Raw genomic sequence first — 18,503 nt, forward strand, 5'->3', positions numbered from 1 at the left:
GTCAAACAGAAAGCCAAACATCACGCAACAATAACACAAGTTCAAGTGTTATATTTATCGATTGAGCGCTTGCCATGCATGCAGCTTCGTGACAAACAAACCAGGCTAGCAATTTAACCCCGGCCCCGGGGATGAACTTTGCTCCCGCGCCTGTACGTGGCCGTGGAACGAATGCGGTCGAGGTTTCCTTCACTGCCATAAAAAGGGGTGTGTGAATGCAATCAGCCCTATAGGCGGTCGGTTGCTGTTGCACGGCGCAAGCTCATCATCTCGTGGCGGTCATTTCACCCCCTTCTCAGCAAAGGGTAAGCTTTTTTAGGCCGATTCTCCTTCCAGGCCCCATTTCATCCCTGCTTTTCATGTTCTCGCTTCATGTTTGTACTTTTGGGTGGAATTACAGTCCGTTCCGTTCTCAACCTCGGTGGAGTCGTGGAGTGCCGTGGACCAGGAAGTACTCCGACTGCAGGCTGTGTAGGCCTACCCGCGTGATACACAGGATCCAACATCCGGCTAAGATCTAGAACTACCTGGTAACCATTTTGCTATGTTGATCACGAATCACGGGTGAACGCGTGAGGGCTCTGCTGTATATGTTTCCATAATCTTGGGGGCGATTTTTTAACCCAGCATGTTCGGGGATAACCAGACTTAAATAAAGGCTATGATATTTTCTTCTGGGGGATTTTGGGGACTCAAACTTTCAAAGTATCTATGACGAGGAGATGACTGGTCTCAAACTGGCAATAGGCTGAATACCTTTTTCCCATACAAAAGCACATAATGTAGCCCCAGACTGTTGTGCAATAAAATCTTTTCTTTCCTGGCACTTGTGTTGTATAAAATGTGGACATCCATCCTTGCACTTCCAACCTATATGCATACCCATGTACAGGATCGGTGCACATGAGTCATGCACAGCAATGGCAATGAATCCATATTTATGGAGTCCTAATTTCACAATACGCTGAACATACCACGCCTGTGGGTCCATTTGAAAACCAAACTCGCCGCCTTTATACGAACGTAGCATTCATCGTAGTTAGGATTAGGCCTATATGTGTTCATTAAATCATTTCTTTGTGATGGTGGGGCCTGTTATTTTGTGGCAGTGCATTTATTACTGCTGTTTTGCGTTCGAGGGATACAGTGGCTTAATTTGGACGAGCAGTTTTACCTTATGTGAATGGTTTATTTCCATAATGAAATATGCATTTGAAAAACATGTGATTTTTCCTCAATTCTGAAAGATTGAAGAGCTTTAGCAGTGTACTATTTATTTTCTTTTTCACTATTTTGACGCACTGTCTGAAAGCTGCAGAAACTGACTGCAGGCAACTGAGAGGATTCTGAAAGAAATGGCGCTTATCGCATTTTGGAAATAAACTCTTCCGATTGAGGCCAAGCAGTCTTGTGCAAATTTTTGTGAGCAAACCTTTAACTTTCGAGTGACTGAGCAGTGGGAATTTTCGGCACGCGAAAGGCGTGTCTTGAATGCTCGTCCCTATATAAATTGGATGGACGAATATCGGGTTGTGCCTTTCATCCCTCACCAGTCGCAAAAGAAAAGAACGTGAGCTTCATGGCCGTGCCCTCTGCGGGCTGTTAAGGGGAGTTTGCCCCTTGGACGCGCGCCTGGGAACCTAGACCGAGATTCCGTTGTCTGACGGTGGTCTGATGTTGCTCTGGGATGGGGACGGCAGCGTAGAAGTTTTGCACCGTAAAAAGCGCTGCCGAGTCCCGTCTGGCAACTTCGTCGGACTTCTGACCGATCTGAAGTCACTCATCTGGGTGTGGTCCGGTGTGCCAGAGCTCATCGAGAACGGCGCACTGGCCATGGTATCTTGGGACCCGTTAGAAGAGTACCTTCTTTCCCCCTTCCTGCCGTGCATCACCCGGATTCGGCCTGGAACACCGAGAACAGAAGAGCAGAACTCTGAACTTCTTGCTGTATTGAATTTTGCTTGTCCGCCACTAAAACATGGCCTGGAACCGGCATAACCCATTATTCTTTTGTCTTCAATTTTGTAAAAAAAAAAATATCGGTTGTATTTTTAACGATTTATTTAGCCCTGGCAGCTCTCAATTATGATTTTACAACCATGGGAATTAGTGTTAGGAGTTATTCAGTATGGTTGTCAAAATTGTGAAAGCTGGTTTGCTTTATTCCTGTTTTCTTTTTTCCTGTATTTGCTGCATTCCTGGCTACTTTGTTTTAATTCCCTTTGTAAGGAGTAAATCGTATGACATTTAGAGGTCTGGGTTTACTCTGCAGTTGGGAATCATTACATCACTAAAACGTTTAGGCCTTTCAAGCCTTCTTTCTTATTGGCATATCGCTGTAGAAGGGGGAGGGGCCGAATATTTACCTTCGGGTCTTATAAGATTCTGAGTACAGTATGAGGATTGAAGTGCGGCGAAAAACCTCACAGGAGCGGAAGCGCAAAAAGCCAATTTGCATTTAGCAGACGGTGGAGGTCATTCCCAGATCGGTGATACCGTGCACGATATGGGGCTGATGGGTAACCCCCCCCTATGTCCACTCCCTATACACACTCTAGACTATTGTTACCTAACACGTCCCCCCTAGAAGTCTGTAAAGAGTTCCTGAGATTCCGATCAAACTATGACCAACACAAAGGCGGGAGGGGGGGGGTTCTCTCCGTCCCATATCTTGCATCATATGAGATCGGTTGTTTAACGTGATTGCTGAGGAATTAGCAAAATTGTTTTGTGTCAGTAGTAAGAATACAGCGCTTCAAGACCAGCGCATCTGCTGCATACCGGTACCTATGCCCAGAAGGAAAAGCCTCATTTTCACCTCATTATAATATTAGAATGACGTCCAAGATTACGAGACTGTCTCCATGCTCTCGTCTCTCCTCTACAGACCTTTTTCACCCATGTGAGTGTATTGCGCTAAATGTAAACAATACCACCACGTGTGGACCGCCGTGGCCACGGTGGTCGCATATATTCCTACGGGCAGCTTCAACCACGTACAAGCGCACGTGCGAACGCTGCATGCTTGACTAGTTTATCTTGAATAAGTAGATTTCCATCGATGAGACTTGAGGCTATGCATTGCGGAAGTACTAACTATGGACAAGTTTGCGGTGACACCATGTGGATGTATTTCTCTTTTTTGAGTGTGTGTGGTTCTGAGAAGAACCGGGGTTCACTCGACGTTTCGGACAGTGTGCTCTGTCCGTCTTCAGGAAGTCTTTCTCCAGTGAATTCCGGTTCTTCTCAGAACCACACACACTCAAAAAAGGGAAATATATCCACATAGTGTCACCGCAAACTTGTCCATAGTTAGATTACCATCACAACATCACGATGCACTAATTACCATCACAACACATGGCGGTCCAGCGCGATTGTGACATCACAGGAAAAAGGCCTATTGAGGTCACGCACTGCCCTCCTCCACTTCGTTCCGCTCGGTCGTCTTCTGGTTCTCTTCCCCAAGGTCGGGTTCAGAGTAGGGGCAAGGTCGCACGCTCCTTCTCTTAAAGCTTCACTGCGTCGAACAAAGATGGAAAAATATAAGAACTACAAAAATGCATAGCTGTTGTCGCAAACCAAAACGCTCGTTGGACGTCAAACTCAGAAAAAAATAAAACGGCGAGTTCTTGCTGCATGTGATTTCTAGATCGCCGCAAACACTTGGCCACACCTGCTATCACAGCGACGACAACGTTTACACCTGTCCTCACTGCAGACCTATCTACCCACACAGACTGTCCAAGCTGCCTGTGCAGACTGCAGAAAAGCTCCAGTCTTGTTAACGCGATAGACACAAATCGTGTTGTTCGATGTGTATGCCTTACGAAGACGCTGAAAGTTAAAGTCGGTGATATTTAAGACATTGAATGCGTAAAAATAAAACGTATCTCGAAAGATTGTGGGTGTACATAGATCCCAGCCTAACATGTACATGTATCGGGTAAGAGCTTTACGGACCGACGCTTAACGAAACGATCGATCTGTACAGAATCACGTTATCCCCACAAGACCTTCGTTGTTTACGTTGTTGTATCGAGGGAGAAACTTTATAAAATTGCAATTAGTCCTATATTAAAGGCGCTAGAAAATCTTGACGAAATTTGTCCTGAAAGCATACCGTTAGAAGAAATACCCCATGTGTCCAACTCCACCGAGAGTCAGACGCACTCAGATGGTACCGGGTATGTCAGACCACAGAGCTTCCGAATCAGCGAGACCCACAAAACCCCAAGCCCCTTCAGACCCGCGAACAACTTTTACAGGAGAAGAACTAGACCCTGATGTCATCAGATTGATCGATTTTGTTATGTTTTTCAACGATATACCGTACGCAAAGTCGGTGTTTTGTTCCACACAAGTCGAACGATCAGAATGATAAAGGCGTACGAAGACGAAAGATTAGCAAAAGTGCGGGAGTCGATTGGAAAAACGAGCTGAAAGGGTATACATAGATAAACGTAAAAATAGTTATTTGCAAAGAAATGAAGACAATGCATGCAAAGAAATGAAGACAATGCGAAATTATGATTAACTGACGAAGAACTAAGAGATGTCGACATTCTTGTTGCTTTAAACGCGTGAAAGAGAATACATCAGAGAAGGTATCTCGAGGGTCATCGATTTTAGGTAGAACCAGAGTCAATTTTGATCTTATCCCATAAAAGAGTCATGTTTTACCGTAGTGCCGTCAGAATAACTAAAATTTACGTAATAACCAAAACAAGATTTAAATAGATAAGGCCTATATCTTCTACGGTATTACCTCTACTTCTACTATACTCAACAAGGTCCATATAACGCCGAGGAGTCATAAACTGATGTGTATCGAAACGCTATGATATTTGGGAAAAAGATAATCATTATCGATAAAAGTTAACCCTTCCAACCTTTCAATCACCACAACGCAGTATCGGTTCACTGTTGTCCAATAGCTGTTGGCATGTGCAAAAGCGATTGACCTTGGCAGTTGTACTCATAAATATCGCTCCTCGTTTTAAGAGCCGAATATTGTCGCTGTTGATATCAAGTAGCTTATCTTTGCTATTAACGCACCCTCAGAAAATCATTAATAATAATTTACTTATTTGTGAATTTAACAATTTTTTTCTGGCTGGCTTAAATTCTTTCTCCTCATATTCCCTCTCGATAGTAATACCATTTTCATTTTTCAACATTTCATTTTGTCTTTAAACATCAATTTTCTAAACTCCACTCGGCGAAACTTGTATACCCCTTGCTCGCATGTTCTTCAACACGACTTATGTCGGTCGTGTTTGCAAGAGAGCTTTTCTGTAGTCGGCACATGCAGCTTGTCAGTCTGTGTTGGTAATAAGGTCTCCAGGTGTATACTCTGCGCCATTATCACAGGTGGCTACCAAAACGTCTGCAGCAGTATAGACATCCAATGCAGCAAGAACTCGTCGTTCTAGTTTTTTCTGGCTTCAAATTTAGACAAGCGTTTGGGTTTGCTACAGTAGCTACATAGGTATATTTTCTAGTTTTTACATTTTTCTTACACTGTTTTTTTTTCGACGCAAACGAAGCGTGAACAGAAGAAGCAAAGCGACCTTGAGAAGAAAGAGCTGGTGTGAGCTGCGAAGCGTGAAGAGAAAATGCGCATGACCCTGAAGGGGAGTGCAGCTGGACAGGGTCTGTCTGGTAACCTTTACCTCATTATAATATCATAATGAGGTGAAATATAGGTGTGTTTTTTTCTGTTGGTTAGGGTCACGTATACAGAGGTTGTGCTGGTCTTGAACTTCCGTGTTCCTACTCTATCAGTTTAACAGAAAATGTCCAGACTTAACGTGGCAAGCTCTGCACAACGACACATTTCATTCCATTTTTAATTTCATCTTTGAAAAACTTTCGAAAACTTACAGCCTTATAAGCATTAGTTTTTGCAGTTATAGATTTCAGCATTGTCCAAATATTTGAGATGTTTCCCCAGCGCCCATGGTGTTGTTTTAGCGACACGATTAGGTGTAAAAAAGTAACAAGAAGTGTTGAAAGGCTCAAGGGCGATCTACGTAGTAAAGTCCCTTCGGATATACAGTACATTTCATATCAATAGTCATACTCTTCCCGTTCTCTTTTATATAGGTCCAGTCTTCTTTGTTTTATTGACAGATTGCTCCAACCTGAACAACATGTCTGCTGATTTGGTTACAAACCCGGTAAACACTGTTTCTATAATATTAAACTCTTAGCAAATGGTCAAATGCAAAACGATTGGAATGTTTGTGTGACAAATTTGTTTTCAAACAAACGTTTTTGAAACAGCAATTTCATGATTTCAAGAGTCGAAGTTTTTATTTTTTTGAAACAAACCTAAGTATACATTATTGAAGACTGAAATGGGGGGGGGATCGATATGTAAAAAAGGAAATGTTTAAACATTTGTACCTGTAAAATCTAACTTGTTTCTAGAAGTGCAACTTGTTAGGCTGTAAGGTTTCACTGTGTCTAAAGGGAGGAATTGAATGCGTAATTCCATATAATCGTAACCAGCCGGCCTTTAAAATGTCAAGTGAAATCCTGCGCAATTTTTAACATTCAACAAATAAATCTTTTCTATAGACCTTGTCTTCGTTTGAAATGCTCCAAGCACCAATATTGGTGGATTCATTGAGGAAAACTAAACGCCTTCAGAGAGTTGTCTATGGATCTGATGTCAACCTTTTCTTTATCTTTTAGCCTATCCCATACAGTGGTCCAATCCCTGGTGGAATATTTCCTTCCAAGACCATTCATGTCCAAGGTTTTGTGCCGCACGGCAGCCAAAGGTAGGTACAGAAGAAAATGATATCCCTTTATTTGTAGTTGTTGGCCTCTAGACCTGTGAGCCACGGTGGCTCGATCCGCTCGACTGATTTCCTTATCCTTCTTTTATATCACGTACATGACTGAGCTTGTGTCACCTGTCAATACATGAGAATGAGTTTAAAGTTGGAAAGTATCGTTTCAAAGCATCGTGTGGCAAAACTCAGCTTTAACGAGGTGGTCCGGGGGGATGTTTTCATGTGTAACTCATTATTCGATTGCTTGATTCTGCCGAGTCATCAGAGTTGTTAGATATCCATTCGTCAGTGTATAGCTGGGTTTAGATGTTTTTGATATTCCTAGTTCAGGTTATTGAATTGTACAGCTGGAAATGAACACCGTGCATGAAGGAAGTGCATTTCATGGTCTGAACAGGCTCTCCATTTCAAACATTTGGTTTTGAAATGTCGTCGCTGAAAATGCTTGCAGTTTTGAAAGATCAATTCATTTAAATTATCGTATGTCAACCGTCCAACATTCAGAAGTTGACTGCTGCTTCTGGTAGTTGACTGCTGCTTCTTGGAAAAGGGTGTCGGAAAAGCAGTTGTAAAGTATTCATAAAAATGGAATTAAGAATACAGGAAGACTCCTCTTCAGTGAATATTACGTGCTCAACTTTCAAGTCATCTAAACATGACAGAAGAAAAAATATGTGAAAAACAGTACTCTGCGGCATGTCAGAACTAAAGTTTAAAGGGAAAACCTCCCAAACAAACCCTTAAAAACGATATACGTTTGCACTGGTACGTGCATCTAGCCAGTCGTCAATGGAACATGTTCAGGGTTACTTGAAAGGCAGGCCCCCGTAGTAGTCAATCTTCTTCGTCACTGTGCCTAACCACTGCGGTACAAGCCCTTTGGTGGCATCAAGTAAATATTTTCAAAACATTAAGTGCATTTTTTCGAAGCTCGTTTTCACAATGAAGTACGTGTGTATTTTTCACCTTTGTTTGTACCAGATTCCTCAGTCGGGTAATTTTAAAGTTTTTTTTTTATCATCCCCTATACCTTCACTTCCCTGTACGGCTTTATAGTACACCGCTGATCGGACACGGTCTGGCGCTCACATTGCAATTCTAATTTGCTCAGGTTCAGCGTGAACCTTCAGAGCGGCGTGGGCACCAATGTGTCAGACATCGCTCTCCACTTCAATCCCCGTTTTCAGGGGGGCCAGAACGTGGTGGTGTGCAACACGAAGACTGGCCAGAAATGGGGAGGGGAAGAACGCCAACCTCACTCGCCCTTCGTTCAAGGCCAGAACTTTCACATCATCATCCGCTGTGAGCACAACTCATTCAAGGTAAACAAAAATGGACGAACATGTTCCAATTTGAAGATTGGAACGAGCCGGCCTGTCCTCTTGTGCAAACCAGTCAGCTAGCTGAGCGACTAATGCATATGAAAACAATAGCATGACAAAACCAGGAGACTTTGTCGGGCATCACTGGGAAAAATTAACAACAATCCAGTCTGCGCAGAGCTGTGTCACGTTCATACGTGGGGTAGTGATACCCTACGGTGATTAAAGTACTCCAAATTACAACATGACAACGCGACAAACGAAATCAGTCCACATGACGAATTTTTGACCTGACTTGGAGCCCACACTTGGTCCACACGTACTACGAGACAAATTTGTCAATGAGAACAGGCCAGAACCGTTGCATAACGGTAAACGAATGATGAAATTTGCAAAAGTTTATAACAAGAGCGAACTTACGTCCTGACAGAACAAACTCCTGCTAGAAAGAATATCGACGAGAATATAATATCAAATCAGTGCTTTGAAATATGTTATTGCCAAGCTTTCGGTAACTGAGTACCTTCTTCAGGACAAGCAGATTCAGTTCGAAAGCTCGGCAATCACATATTTCAGAGCACTGATTTGATGTTATATTCTCGTCGGTATTCTGATCACAGTGCTACGCAGCGCTTCCATATTCCAGCTAGAGAGAGGCAGAGAGAGAGTACGTCGCGTAAGCGTAGGCCTACAAGAATACGTTCATGTCTGATACGAACTAAGGAACTAAAACCTTGTGTTGCAGAGTAATATTGACGAGGATACGATTAATTTATGATTACGACCATGAACAACCACTTGGGCGACTCTACACAGAAAATACAACAATTTAAATACAATGCCGGGACTACGTTGGATGAGTAAGAACACTCGGGGTTTGTGAGAAAGTGCGTGGTGTGGAATCCTAGACTTGACAAAGTCTGACCACCACAGCTGTATTACAAGTCAAATAACGTGCAGATCTCTTCAAACTTGGCAGCAGTTTAACAGTGGAAAAGTAAGGTGTCTTTTCATGTTTCATTGAAAAGCTTGCCACAGACCTAACATGAGAGTAACTTAGGTGAGGTTATAATTGATTTGCCATGAAATTTTGACCTGTGACGACTTCACCTGCATCGAGCACGATTAAGTCAAGGATTTGCGTGTTTTTCCCCTGCCGATTTCAAGGTGGCTGTGAACGGCAACCATTTTCTGGAGTACAGATACCGTATACTGAATCTGCAGTTGATCAATGCCGTTATGATCGATGGCACCGTCACTGTGTACAACATCCGATTTGAGCCGCCGTCTGCCGTGAGTAGATTCCATTACTCGGCTATTCCCTTGAAGTACATGTGGCCGATTTTTCTTTCATCGGAAACTTTGTTGTCCTGAGGGAAGGAAACGCGCGAGCTGTAACAATTCTTGCAACTACATAGCTTGGAATTCCTGATTTCAATGTTAGCCAAATGTTGTGTAATTTTGAAACAAATCGAACAATAGACTTTACATATTGAATTAGTAAACACATCATATCCGTAAAAGTAGTTTTAGTCCGACTTTATCCACCCCCCACTCTGTAGATTTCATTGTTGATTCTTCCCCTCATTTACGCCACTACTATCATGTCTTCATCAATAACTTTTCAGTAAGATTTATCAGAACAAATTGCAAACTCTAATGCATGCATTTTACCCGATTCATCTTCTGGTTTACCAGCCAGCGTACCCGGCCTACCCACCAGCTCAACCGGCCTTCCCTGCAGCCCAGCCTGCCTACCCTGCAGCCCAGCCTGCCTACCCTGCCGGCCCGAAGGTAGTCAGCTACCCCGTAAGTGACGTTTTCGCTGTTCGATTGCTGTTTGTTTAAGCGCATATCACTCTATTTTACAACCCATCCTGTTACTTCCAGGCTTGGGTCACTGTTATAAATCCTTTGCGCTGATCGTACCCATTTTCTCCGGACTTGGGAGTTTTGATTGGGAGTAAAGAACTATGCGACTCTGCTGCTATAGACGTAGCTTGGTCAGTGACAATTTATATTGAAGACCCCCGTGGGTATTACAATACTCAGTGCGAAGAACAATGAAAAGACATCTTATCAAAAAACTGACAACCTATTGGAAGTGTTATGAGTTTTTGGAAACAGTGTTGTAAAGTTAATTTTGCTCTGGGTGTTGGTTGCTTTATATAATTAATCATGAAGGAAAATGATATAATGAGCCCCAAAATCATTGATGGGATTTCGTTGTGACAGAGTCCCTATGGAGTGACCCTCTCTTTTTGGATTCGATTTAGCCCCTGCCATACCTGGACACAATTCCCGGAGGCATGCGACAAGGCAAGATCATCGTGGTTAAAGTTACCATCAAGCCCAACCCAACAAGGTAGGCACCTCCGAAAATATGTTTATTGACCTAATATTCCAAACGAGGCTGAAGTAGCGGAATTATGATGCTTGAGATTCTTCTCCCAACTTTCTTAAGCGCAGCATCAAAGTGATCCAGTGTCTAAATTTCTGTCCGCATGGAACTTTGGTAATTATGGGCAATGACACTTAGGGTACTTGTACAGAGTGTCCACCGAGATAACAAATGTCAGATGTGCATTGACAAGAATGGTGGCTACTGCACATTTAAATTTATGAGGTGAGTAGCGACACTGAAGCAGATTAGGTAGGTTTATTAGGTGTATATACATTCCTTGTTTTCAAGAACGTGTTCTTCAAGCAAAAGCATTTGGTACTCTGCACACTTGCATAGTTGAGCCTTGCCAAGTTATCAAATATGCAACCTTGCCACAGTGCCGATTTTGAAAGAGTGCCATCGGTCTAGTTTGTTCACTCATCTGTGTCAACAACGTCACAAGCCCTGTACCATTCCCAGAGATACATTTCTATTTCCCGTATAGAAAATAATTTGGCCATCAGGCCTACAGTACTTTTTATCTCGGTATTGTTTTTCTGTGGACACGCTGAATGACCACTGCTTCAGGGATACTTCAGTCTGTTTTGGGAATCAGTGGTTCATGGGTAAAAGATACTTGGTTTGGAGCTCAATGGGACACGAATTAATTCTTTAGTCTGAGTGTTCTTATCTAACTCTGGTAAGGGGAACGGGGCACAGTCGACTGGATTTATGGGAGTGAGATCATTTCTCAAATGTTTAACTAATGAAACGTCAACTGACAAATCATTAGTTTCTACTTATCGATATCTTGGGTATTTAGAGGAAGAAAATAATGTGGCTTGAAATCTCGGTACCGGTAAGAAAGTTTTGAGTTATTTTATTCTAATTTTTGTAATGCATTTTGGATACTTCTTTTGCTGAATTGCTTCACAACATGAAGCGAAATAGCAGTAGAATCATAATGTTTTCTATCTCATTCTGTCTACTTTTGTTTTGATTCGGAAAACGCAGGTTCCACATAAATTTCCAGTGTGGCATGTCCAACAACCCAAGGAGTGATATTGCATTTCACTTCAATCCACGATTCAACGAGAAGGCTATCGTCATGAATGCTCTGCGCAGCACCAGATGGGATGGCACTGAGCAAAAACACCGCACCTACTTCCCCTTCCACCCGAATGGGACCTACGAGGTAAACATTCAATGCTTCCTGTTTTCTTTATCAGAGTCCTCTCTAGAGCGAACCAGTTCGGTAGACCTATTTTATTTTAAAAAGCCAAGCTATTCTTGAACTGAAACAGGCATACCAGTTGGCCTATGGCTGCGCTGATAGGCATATCCCGGCACAGGTTTCCCTGTTTCCTGGTGACACGCTTTCATCTTAGGAAGGCACTCTCCCATTGGAATCATCAGATCTTGACGTACGGCAAGTGGCCTTCGTGGCTATAATAGCTACAACCATGGAATGTAAAGGACTGCTCTTTTTGACAGTGATCAGTGATTCGTCTCCACACTTCATGTACTGAAAGAATCCTCTCCTTTGGCCAAAAATCCCTGAGAGGGAAACAGCTATAGAACAAAGAGTGGATACTTCGAGTGAAAAAGGAATTCTACACTGCCAGACAGTGGTGTTAAATGAACACTATACTGTATTGAATCGATACCACTTGATGTTTTCATGAGTGCCAGTGGTCCTTCTATACATAACATGTTACATAGTGCCACTGATTCTAACACCGTAGTTTCCACTCTGTATAGGATGTGGGTTTACCGTCTGTTCGTGTTTTCGTCATTCAAACGGAGACTTAACTTAAATTGAGTCCACTTCATATCGGAGACTGTGATCAGAAATCAGAAATAAATGATTCGATTTTAATCATGTCGACATGAGATATTACTGAGTTTGTAGACAAGAAGAATATTAAATTGGATTACCATTTTGTGAGATTCAGATGAGGGCGTCGCTGGGTATATATACTCTTGTATGAATCAGCCTTTCATACTTGAATATTTAAACTTTGGTCGCCATCTCTCGGGTCAACAGTGATTTCATTTCATTTTTATTTTGTAGATTATGTTCCTGTGCGAACATCACGAGTTCAAGGTGGCTCTGAATGGCTCCCACCTCCTGGAGTTCAAACATCGTCTGCCGTTTCAGAACATCAGTGCTCTCGCTGTGGATGGTGATTGCGTGGTTACAGAAATCAACTACCACTAAACAACGCTATGCTTCATTGGTTGATAAAAGAGTGCCATCCCCACAGGGATGGTGCATGCATAGGCCTGCTTAGCTTAAAAACATTATATTCGAGTTACTTAAGATCATTTTCTTTGTATTTCACAAAAAATGGACCTTGTTTGAAATTTCCACTGTCAAGGTCTCTTGATTGACTATAAACTGAAGCGACTTTTAATGAACTCTTGTTAACTTTGATTAGATAGTTTTTGGTTTTTTTTAAAGCAAAAGTACTGTAGTTTGATGGAAAGAGAGGCTGCACAATGATGGGAACTTTCGTAGCAGGAGTGAGACGCACGTATTGACGAAATCTGAAGGGAACAGATTTGGGTTAGATAGTACATTTGAAATTTTGGTGGAATTTTTTATTCAAATATTTTCATGTAAAGTCATTTATGAATTACACGTAATTGCTTATATAGCTGTAAGTATTATTGATAGGAATAGTTTCAATTTTTAGATCTGTAGCCACTGGAACTTCCTCCTGAAAAGTAAAATTACCACTTTTTTGGCAAGTACATTTTGAAATTCTGTTATTTTGATATTGCTTGGAATTCGGAAATGCTCGAAATTGATTTAAAGCTCATACTTTCAGGTAAATTTGTTCAAAGACTTTTAGTTTACAGACCTTCCAAGATTACAAAATATTCAGTTCAAAGTATTTTGACAAACAATGCTTTTAAGTCTGTTGTGCTCCTTTGTTCGTTACCATTTGAGAATATTGTTTTTGTTTCTCTGTTCAAGATTGTTATTCCCGCGACACACTTTAATGAAAAGTAGGTGAAGCGACGTGAAGTAATATTAGGATAAACATGTCAAAGTAATCTAAAGTACTGTTCACTTTCGTTTAAAGTATATAACAAAGATAGGTTAGTCTGAGTAATACTTCAAGTATCATTCAATGACCCCACTACTGCACTTTTTGGGTATTCCATTTTGGTACCTTACATCGAGCTCTTAACACTCATTTAACTGCAATTGAATGTCATATGTTGCTGCAATTTAATAGATGAGGCTATCTGTTTTAGAAATAATATTTGTCTTTTTTGTAAGCAAAATATTTACTGTAAGTTTAGTTTAAGGCTATAGGCCCTATTGGCTGCAAACCATTTATGGCAGTACTTTAATTGATATATCTTTTGAAAGTAGAAATTTCAAATTGCATTTTAAGTTGAACATTTTCAAACTTCGTTGTTTTTCAATTGTAATTGACATCGTAAGGATAAAGACTTTAAAAGTTACGACAGAAGAGGTTTTTGTCTAGATATAGATTTAGTTATACAAATTTAAATGCACTAAAACAGCATAAAGGTCCATAGCACGTAGGAAATTACAATTCATATTTGTTGAACAATTACTCTGTTTCTTAATGTTTCTTGGACATACACTCAAATTACGCTAGCTTAAGGTGACTTGGCGTCATTTAATACATACATGCAGGGCCTAAATATAAAACTAACTTTGTTTTTTGTTGTGTTCGTTTGTCGGGGTGTTTTTTACGAATATATGAGATAGATCTGCGATACCTGAAACAGTGGTTATTGGGATTATGTCATACAGCTTTTTTTCAGACTTGTAACAAACGTTTGGTAAATGAAAGAAAAAATGTTGGTATCGCACGTAAAATATGTACTAAGACTAAGAAAGTTCAGGATGATTTATTCCTGGCAGTTCATCTTCAAAAGAAATCTATTTTTTTCACGTGCACGAGTTTATTATTCGAGGTGAATAAAGAGTATACAGTCAGAAAATTAACTGCAAAATAAAAATGGGAACATTGTTTGAAATTTCTTCCCCTACATGGGTTGATTAGAGTATCATGCTGTTATTAAACTTGTGATCATTTTAACAGATTTTCAGGCCTGAGTGACCAGAAGCTATTTTCCTAATATAAATCACCCAAAAATTGGCTTGCGCAAACACTTGCTTTGTTCAGAATTGGTTCAAAAGTCCAGAAAAGCTATGGTATGTGATTCAATAAATATCATTTACTTCACCCATTTAGTTCTCCACCTGACCACCATTTTGTTCCTTTGGCGATGATAACGAGGCCTTTGATCAATGACAGGAACGATATTGGCATTGGTCATTTGTAAGTACATATGTCCGTTCATGTTGTTGCGAAAGAAAAATGGACCAATAATACTTCCGTTCCCAATGAAACCTACCGAAACTGTCAGCTTATGTCTGTCATCACTGCGTTGATAATCAAAATCAAGTGGTCGCTGGCCACGGGGACGATATTCTCTGATGTGGGTACTCACAGAAGCATTCAAGGCAAATCCTGACTCGTCTCCAATAAACAAATCTTCATGGAAACGTGCATGTTGGCCAAGGAGCCACTGGCAAAACTATAATCGTACCTGATGATCACGTGGAAGAAGCTGGTGTTTAACCTTTTGGTAGGGGTGGAAGCATGAATCCAAGCGACTAATTCTGTTGAATGTAGCAGAGGGTAACCCAAGTCCATTACGACGACAGCTCAACCTCTGGGCTCTTTCATCTCCTGCCTGCTGATTCGCTAGAGCATTTTGAACAGCTTGGATGTTGGCAGCACGTCTTCCAGATCTTCGGCGCCCAGATCCTTCTTTGTTTTGGTTGTGAGTTGTTCCTGTTACATTGTACTTCTGTACATTTTTGTAAACTGTTGCTCATGATGGACATCGTACATTTGGATATTCTTGACGAAACCTTTGCAGGACCTCTGCAAGACTCTGACTTCGATGGAAATCTCTTACCAAAAATGACCTTTGCTGGGGGGTGTACTGCGGTCTGACCATCTTGTTTCATTGATTTCAGCTCTAAAGAATGAGGGGTGGCACGGACGGCCCTCCAATTTATGCCACTGCAAACATTCTGCAAAGTTTGTCGTCCAGTGGTATGCAGAGAAATCAAACAAATGAACACCAAGTTGCCATTCTCATTACTTGTGCAAGCAACGTTTATGCGGGGATTTGTAGGTGGGAAGAGACGAAGTTAAAACAAACCTTCCAAGATACTCCAAGGAACAAAGCAAATACCATACTTGCTTTTCTGGACTTTTGATCCAATGCTGAACAAAGTGAACAAGTGTTTGCGCAAGCCAATTTTTGAGCAATTTAGAAAAAAAGCTCCTGGTCACTCAGGCATGAAAGTCTGACAAGTTCATGACAGCATGATGCTCCGATCAACCCATGCAGGAGAAGAGATTTTCAGAAAATGTTCACATTTTTATTTTGCAGTTAATTTTCTGACTGTATAATTTGTTTTGATACACCCTGTATGAGGAAGTTTGTAGTTTACTCTGTACCTCAGTATAGCCTCAAACCATTTCCTGAACTATTTACATTTTCGACGAGACAGTTTGATAACTGCGGATCAAGAATATTGGATGTCGTTGATTATTACTGAAGTCTTTAATAATTTTTCAGACCTATAGAAGCTAAGTTTCATTAGTTAACGTTTTCTGCACGAACTCTACGTAAAATGGTCACAAGCCAGAAAGAGGCCCAAACCTTAGTGCAAATTCAGGATTAAAATGAGGTTAGTTTGGTGTGAGGGGGCTACACACATTGTTTTGTTTCTTTAGGTTTGTTTATAGCATAATTGCCATATACACACTTTGTTAGTCTATCTTGTCATCGTGTTCCATAGATCATATTGGATTGCATTATTTTACTAAAAGTAACAACGAAACAAGAGGTTCGGTGTCTGTGTCTAACAGAGCATAGGGCTTTTCTGCATTTTTAAGTTTGAGAGAATGCAATCGGCACACCTGCAAACGATGAAATATGCTGAAAAATGTGTCTATAAAAATGTACATGATGATATCATTATGGTGTTCTTATCAGTTTCACCTATGACACATCCCAGTCTACCTACATACAAAAATTAATATTGGGATCTACTTTTTTATTCAACCTTAAAATATTCACCTTGAAGATGACACTTTTAAAATGACGCCTTTAAATGATGCCATATATACCCGTAACTAAGAGGTGACCTTTAATTTAAACCACCAGACCTCGTTGTTCCTACATATGTACCAAGCTTAAACCTTACCAGTATCAAAATTCTCTAGTTGTAGGACAGTTAAAAAGTATGCGCCTTTCAGATGGTGTCTCTCGACCCCTAGTGACCCTATTTTTACATTTCTTGAATTCTCATCTATAACATATCCTCGGCTATATGCATACACAAACTAAATCAAATCAGACTCATAATTCTCTAGTTATACAACATGAAGTTGTATCTCTATAAGATGATGTCATGTGACGTCTTAACGTAGCCTGACTAATCACGCAAAATACGTCCACAAACATGTAAGAAATAAATCGAATAGGACTCAAACGTCCTGCAGCGTCAAAATTATCATGAGAAAGGTTACTCCTCATGACCTGTGATGATGTCATCGTGACTTAACCCAGCTTTCATTTATAACGCATCCTACTTTGAGAATGCCGAGTTTCATCCGAGTTGGACATTTGGCTCTGGAGATACTGGCCTGCAAATACAGCTTTGGATGAGTGTCACGTGACTTTTGCTGTTGCCGACTTGCTGTGGCGATCTCAACTCTTCCTAAGAAAAGTCACACCTAATTAGTAATAGCCGTTCCTTTGTGTAACATACTGATGGAGAAGGATGGGAAAATGACAGGAGTCGCCCCGGTCAATCTGTTTTTATATAATATTAAAATCAATAATACATGACCTAATGAAGTCATCATTACATCACCTACATTGATCTCGAGCGAAAGTTCTATCAACCTTAAAAATTTCGTGGTGACTGTTTTATATTTAAACCGTCCTCTTTGGTGACGGTCACCGTTGACAAACTCGCCAACAATAATGATACAATATTCAGAAAGTACGAAAAATCAATGGATGAGGTTATGACAACCTATCTTTTCAAACATGAGTTGGGGCCCGACTATCTACGTACCCAAAGAATTTCATGTCGTCCGGACTTTTTCTAGTGTGTACAATATAAAAATCGTGTTTTTTGATGACGTCATCATGACGCCAACACATTTTCCAAATAACTCAAATATCCACTAAGCCTACTCGAGGTATTGCAAAAATCATTTGAATAAAACCTTGTTTTGTTCAGGAAATACGTCGAGAGGAAGGATACAAACTAAAAACTGACAAAAATCATAAGAAATCAGCTGATGATGTCATTATAACGTCCAAATTTTCGTCTACAACACAACTTGTTTCGTATTTGTACCAAGATGTACTCACATCAGACGTATTGTTTTGGAGTTATAAGCTTCCAAAGGAATTCAACTTTTAGGGCTTGTCACATGACAAGTGATGACGTCGTTATGACGACTGTCTTTGAGGACCATCCTTGGGTGATTGTCTGCTTATGTGCCAAGTTTGAAGTCAATCAGCTTTAGCAAAGTGCCAAAGTTGGTACGGTCAAAAATCGGTGCAAGTAAAAATCCGGAAATAACGTGTTAATGTAAAAAATAGGTCTTTTGTCTCAAAATTCAGCCTGGGTTGTTCAGTGTTTTTCAAACAAAGTATGGTGATCAAAAGCATGTCTTTTCGAATTCAATCAATACCAGCTTTTGTATTTTGAAAGGGGTTTCTAGCGCCGAAAAAGCATTTTGATGACGCCGGTCATGTTTCGGCCAGATCAAAATTGCCTCGAATCCAGTATCAGGTACACTGACGTGTACAACGGGATATTGCACAATCGAACATTTCTTACCCCCTTAACCCCCAATTTTCCTCAAAAAAGCAAAAGAAAAAAACATGCAGTGTGTC

General features: G+C 40.8%; 1 protein-coding gene across 4 annotated transcripts; it reads left to right on the forward strand.

Moving 5' to 3' along the window:
* Nucleotides 1-148: 148 nt before the first annotated feature.
* LOC110990586 (galectin-4-like) lies at nucleotides 149-14,750 on the forward strand. Of its 4 annotated transcripts, none has more exons than XM_087142678.1 (10): nucleotides 171-305; nucleotides 401-530; nucleotides 6,109-6,182; nucleotides 6,703-6,791; nucleotides 7,918-8,128; nucleotides 9,296-9,421; nucleotides 9,827-9,937; nucleotides 10,405-10,493; nucleotides 11,526-11,706; nucleotides 12,586-14,750. In XM_087142678.1, the coding sequence occupies exons 3-10, from the start codon at nucleotides 6,156-6,158 to the stop codon at nucleotides 12,730-12,732; spliced, it is 981 nt and encodes a 326-aa protein (XP_086998804.1). In that variant the 5' UTR covers nucleotides 171-305; nucleotides 401-530; nucleotides 6,109-6,155; the 3' UTR covers nucleotides 12,733-14,750. The 4 variants fall into 4 exon arrangements, with proteins under 4 accessions (XP_022111349.1, XP_022111350.1, XP_086998804.1 ...); XM_022255659.2 differs by having other exon boundaries at nucleotides 6,136-6,182; XM_022255657.2 differs by lacking the exon at nucleotides 401-530 and having other exon boundaries at nucleotides 149-305; nucleotides 6,136-6,182.
* Nucleotides 14,751-18,503: the final 3,753 nt, after the last annotated feature.

Source organism: Acanthaster planci, linkage group LG01 (genome assembly GCF_054643075.1).
Source record: "Acanthaster planci isolate LZ-2023a linkage group LG01, COTS_SCS, whole genome shotgun sequence".
NCBI lineage: Eukaryota > Metazoa > Echinodermata > Asteroidea > Valvatida > Acanthasteridae > Acanthaster > Acanthaster planci.

Excerpts from the sequence above, each read along its gene's own strand:
- LOC110990586 (XM_022255657.2), top strand. The coding sequence starts at position 6,156 with ATGTCTGCTGATTTGGTTACAAACCCG. Across the intron at positions 6,183-6,702 it reads CTGATTTGGTTACAAACCCG|CCTATCCCATACAGTGGTCC; the intron begins GTAAACACTGTT and ends TTTATCTTTTAG. Across the intron at positions 9,422-9,826 it reads GATTTGAGCCGCCGTCTGCC|CCAGCGTACCCGGCCTACCC; the intron begins GTGAGTAGATTC and ends CTGGTTTACCAG.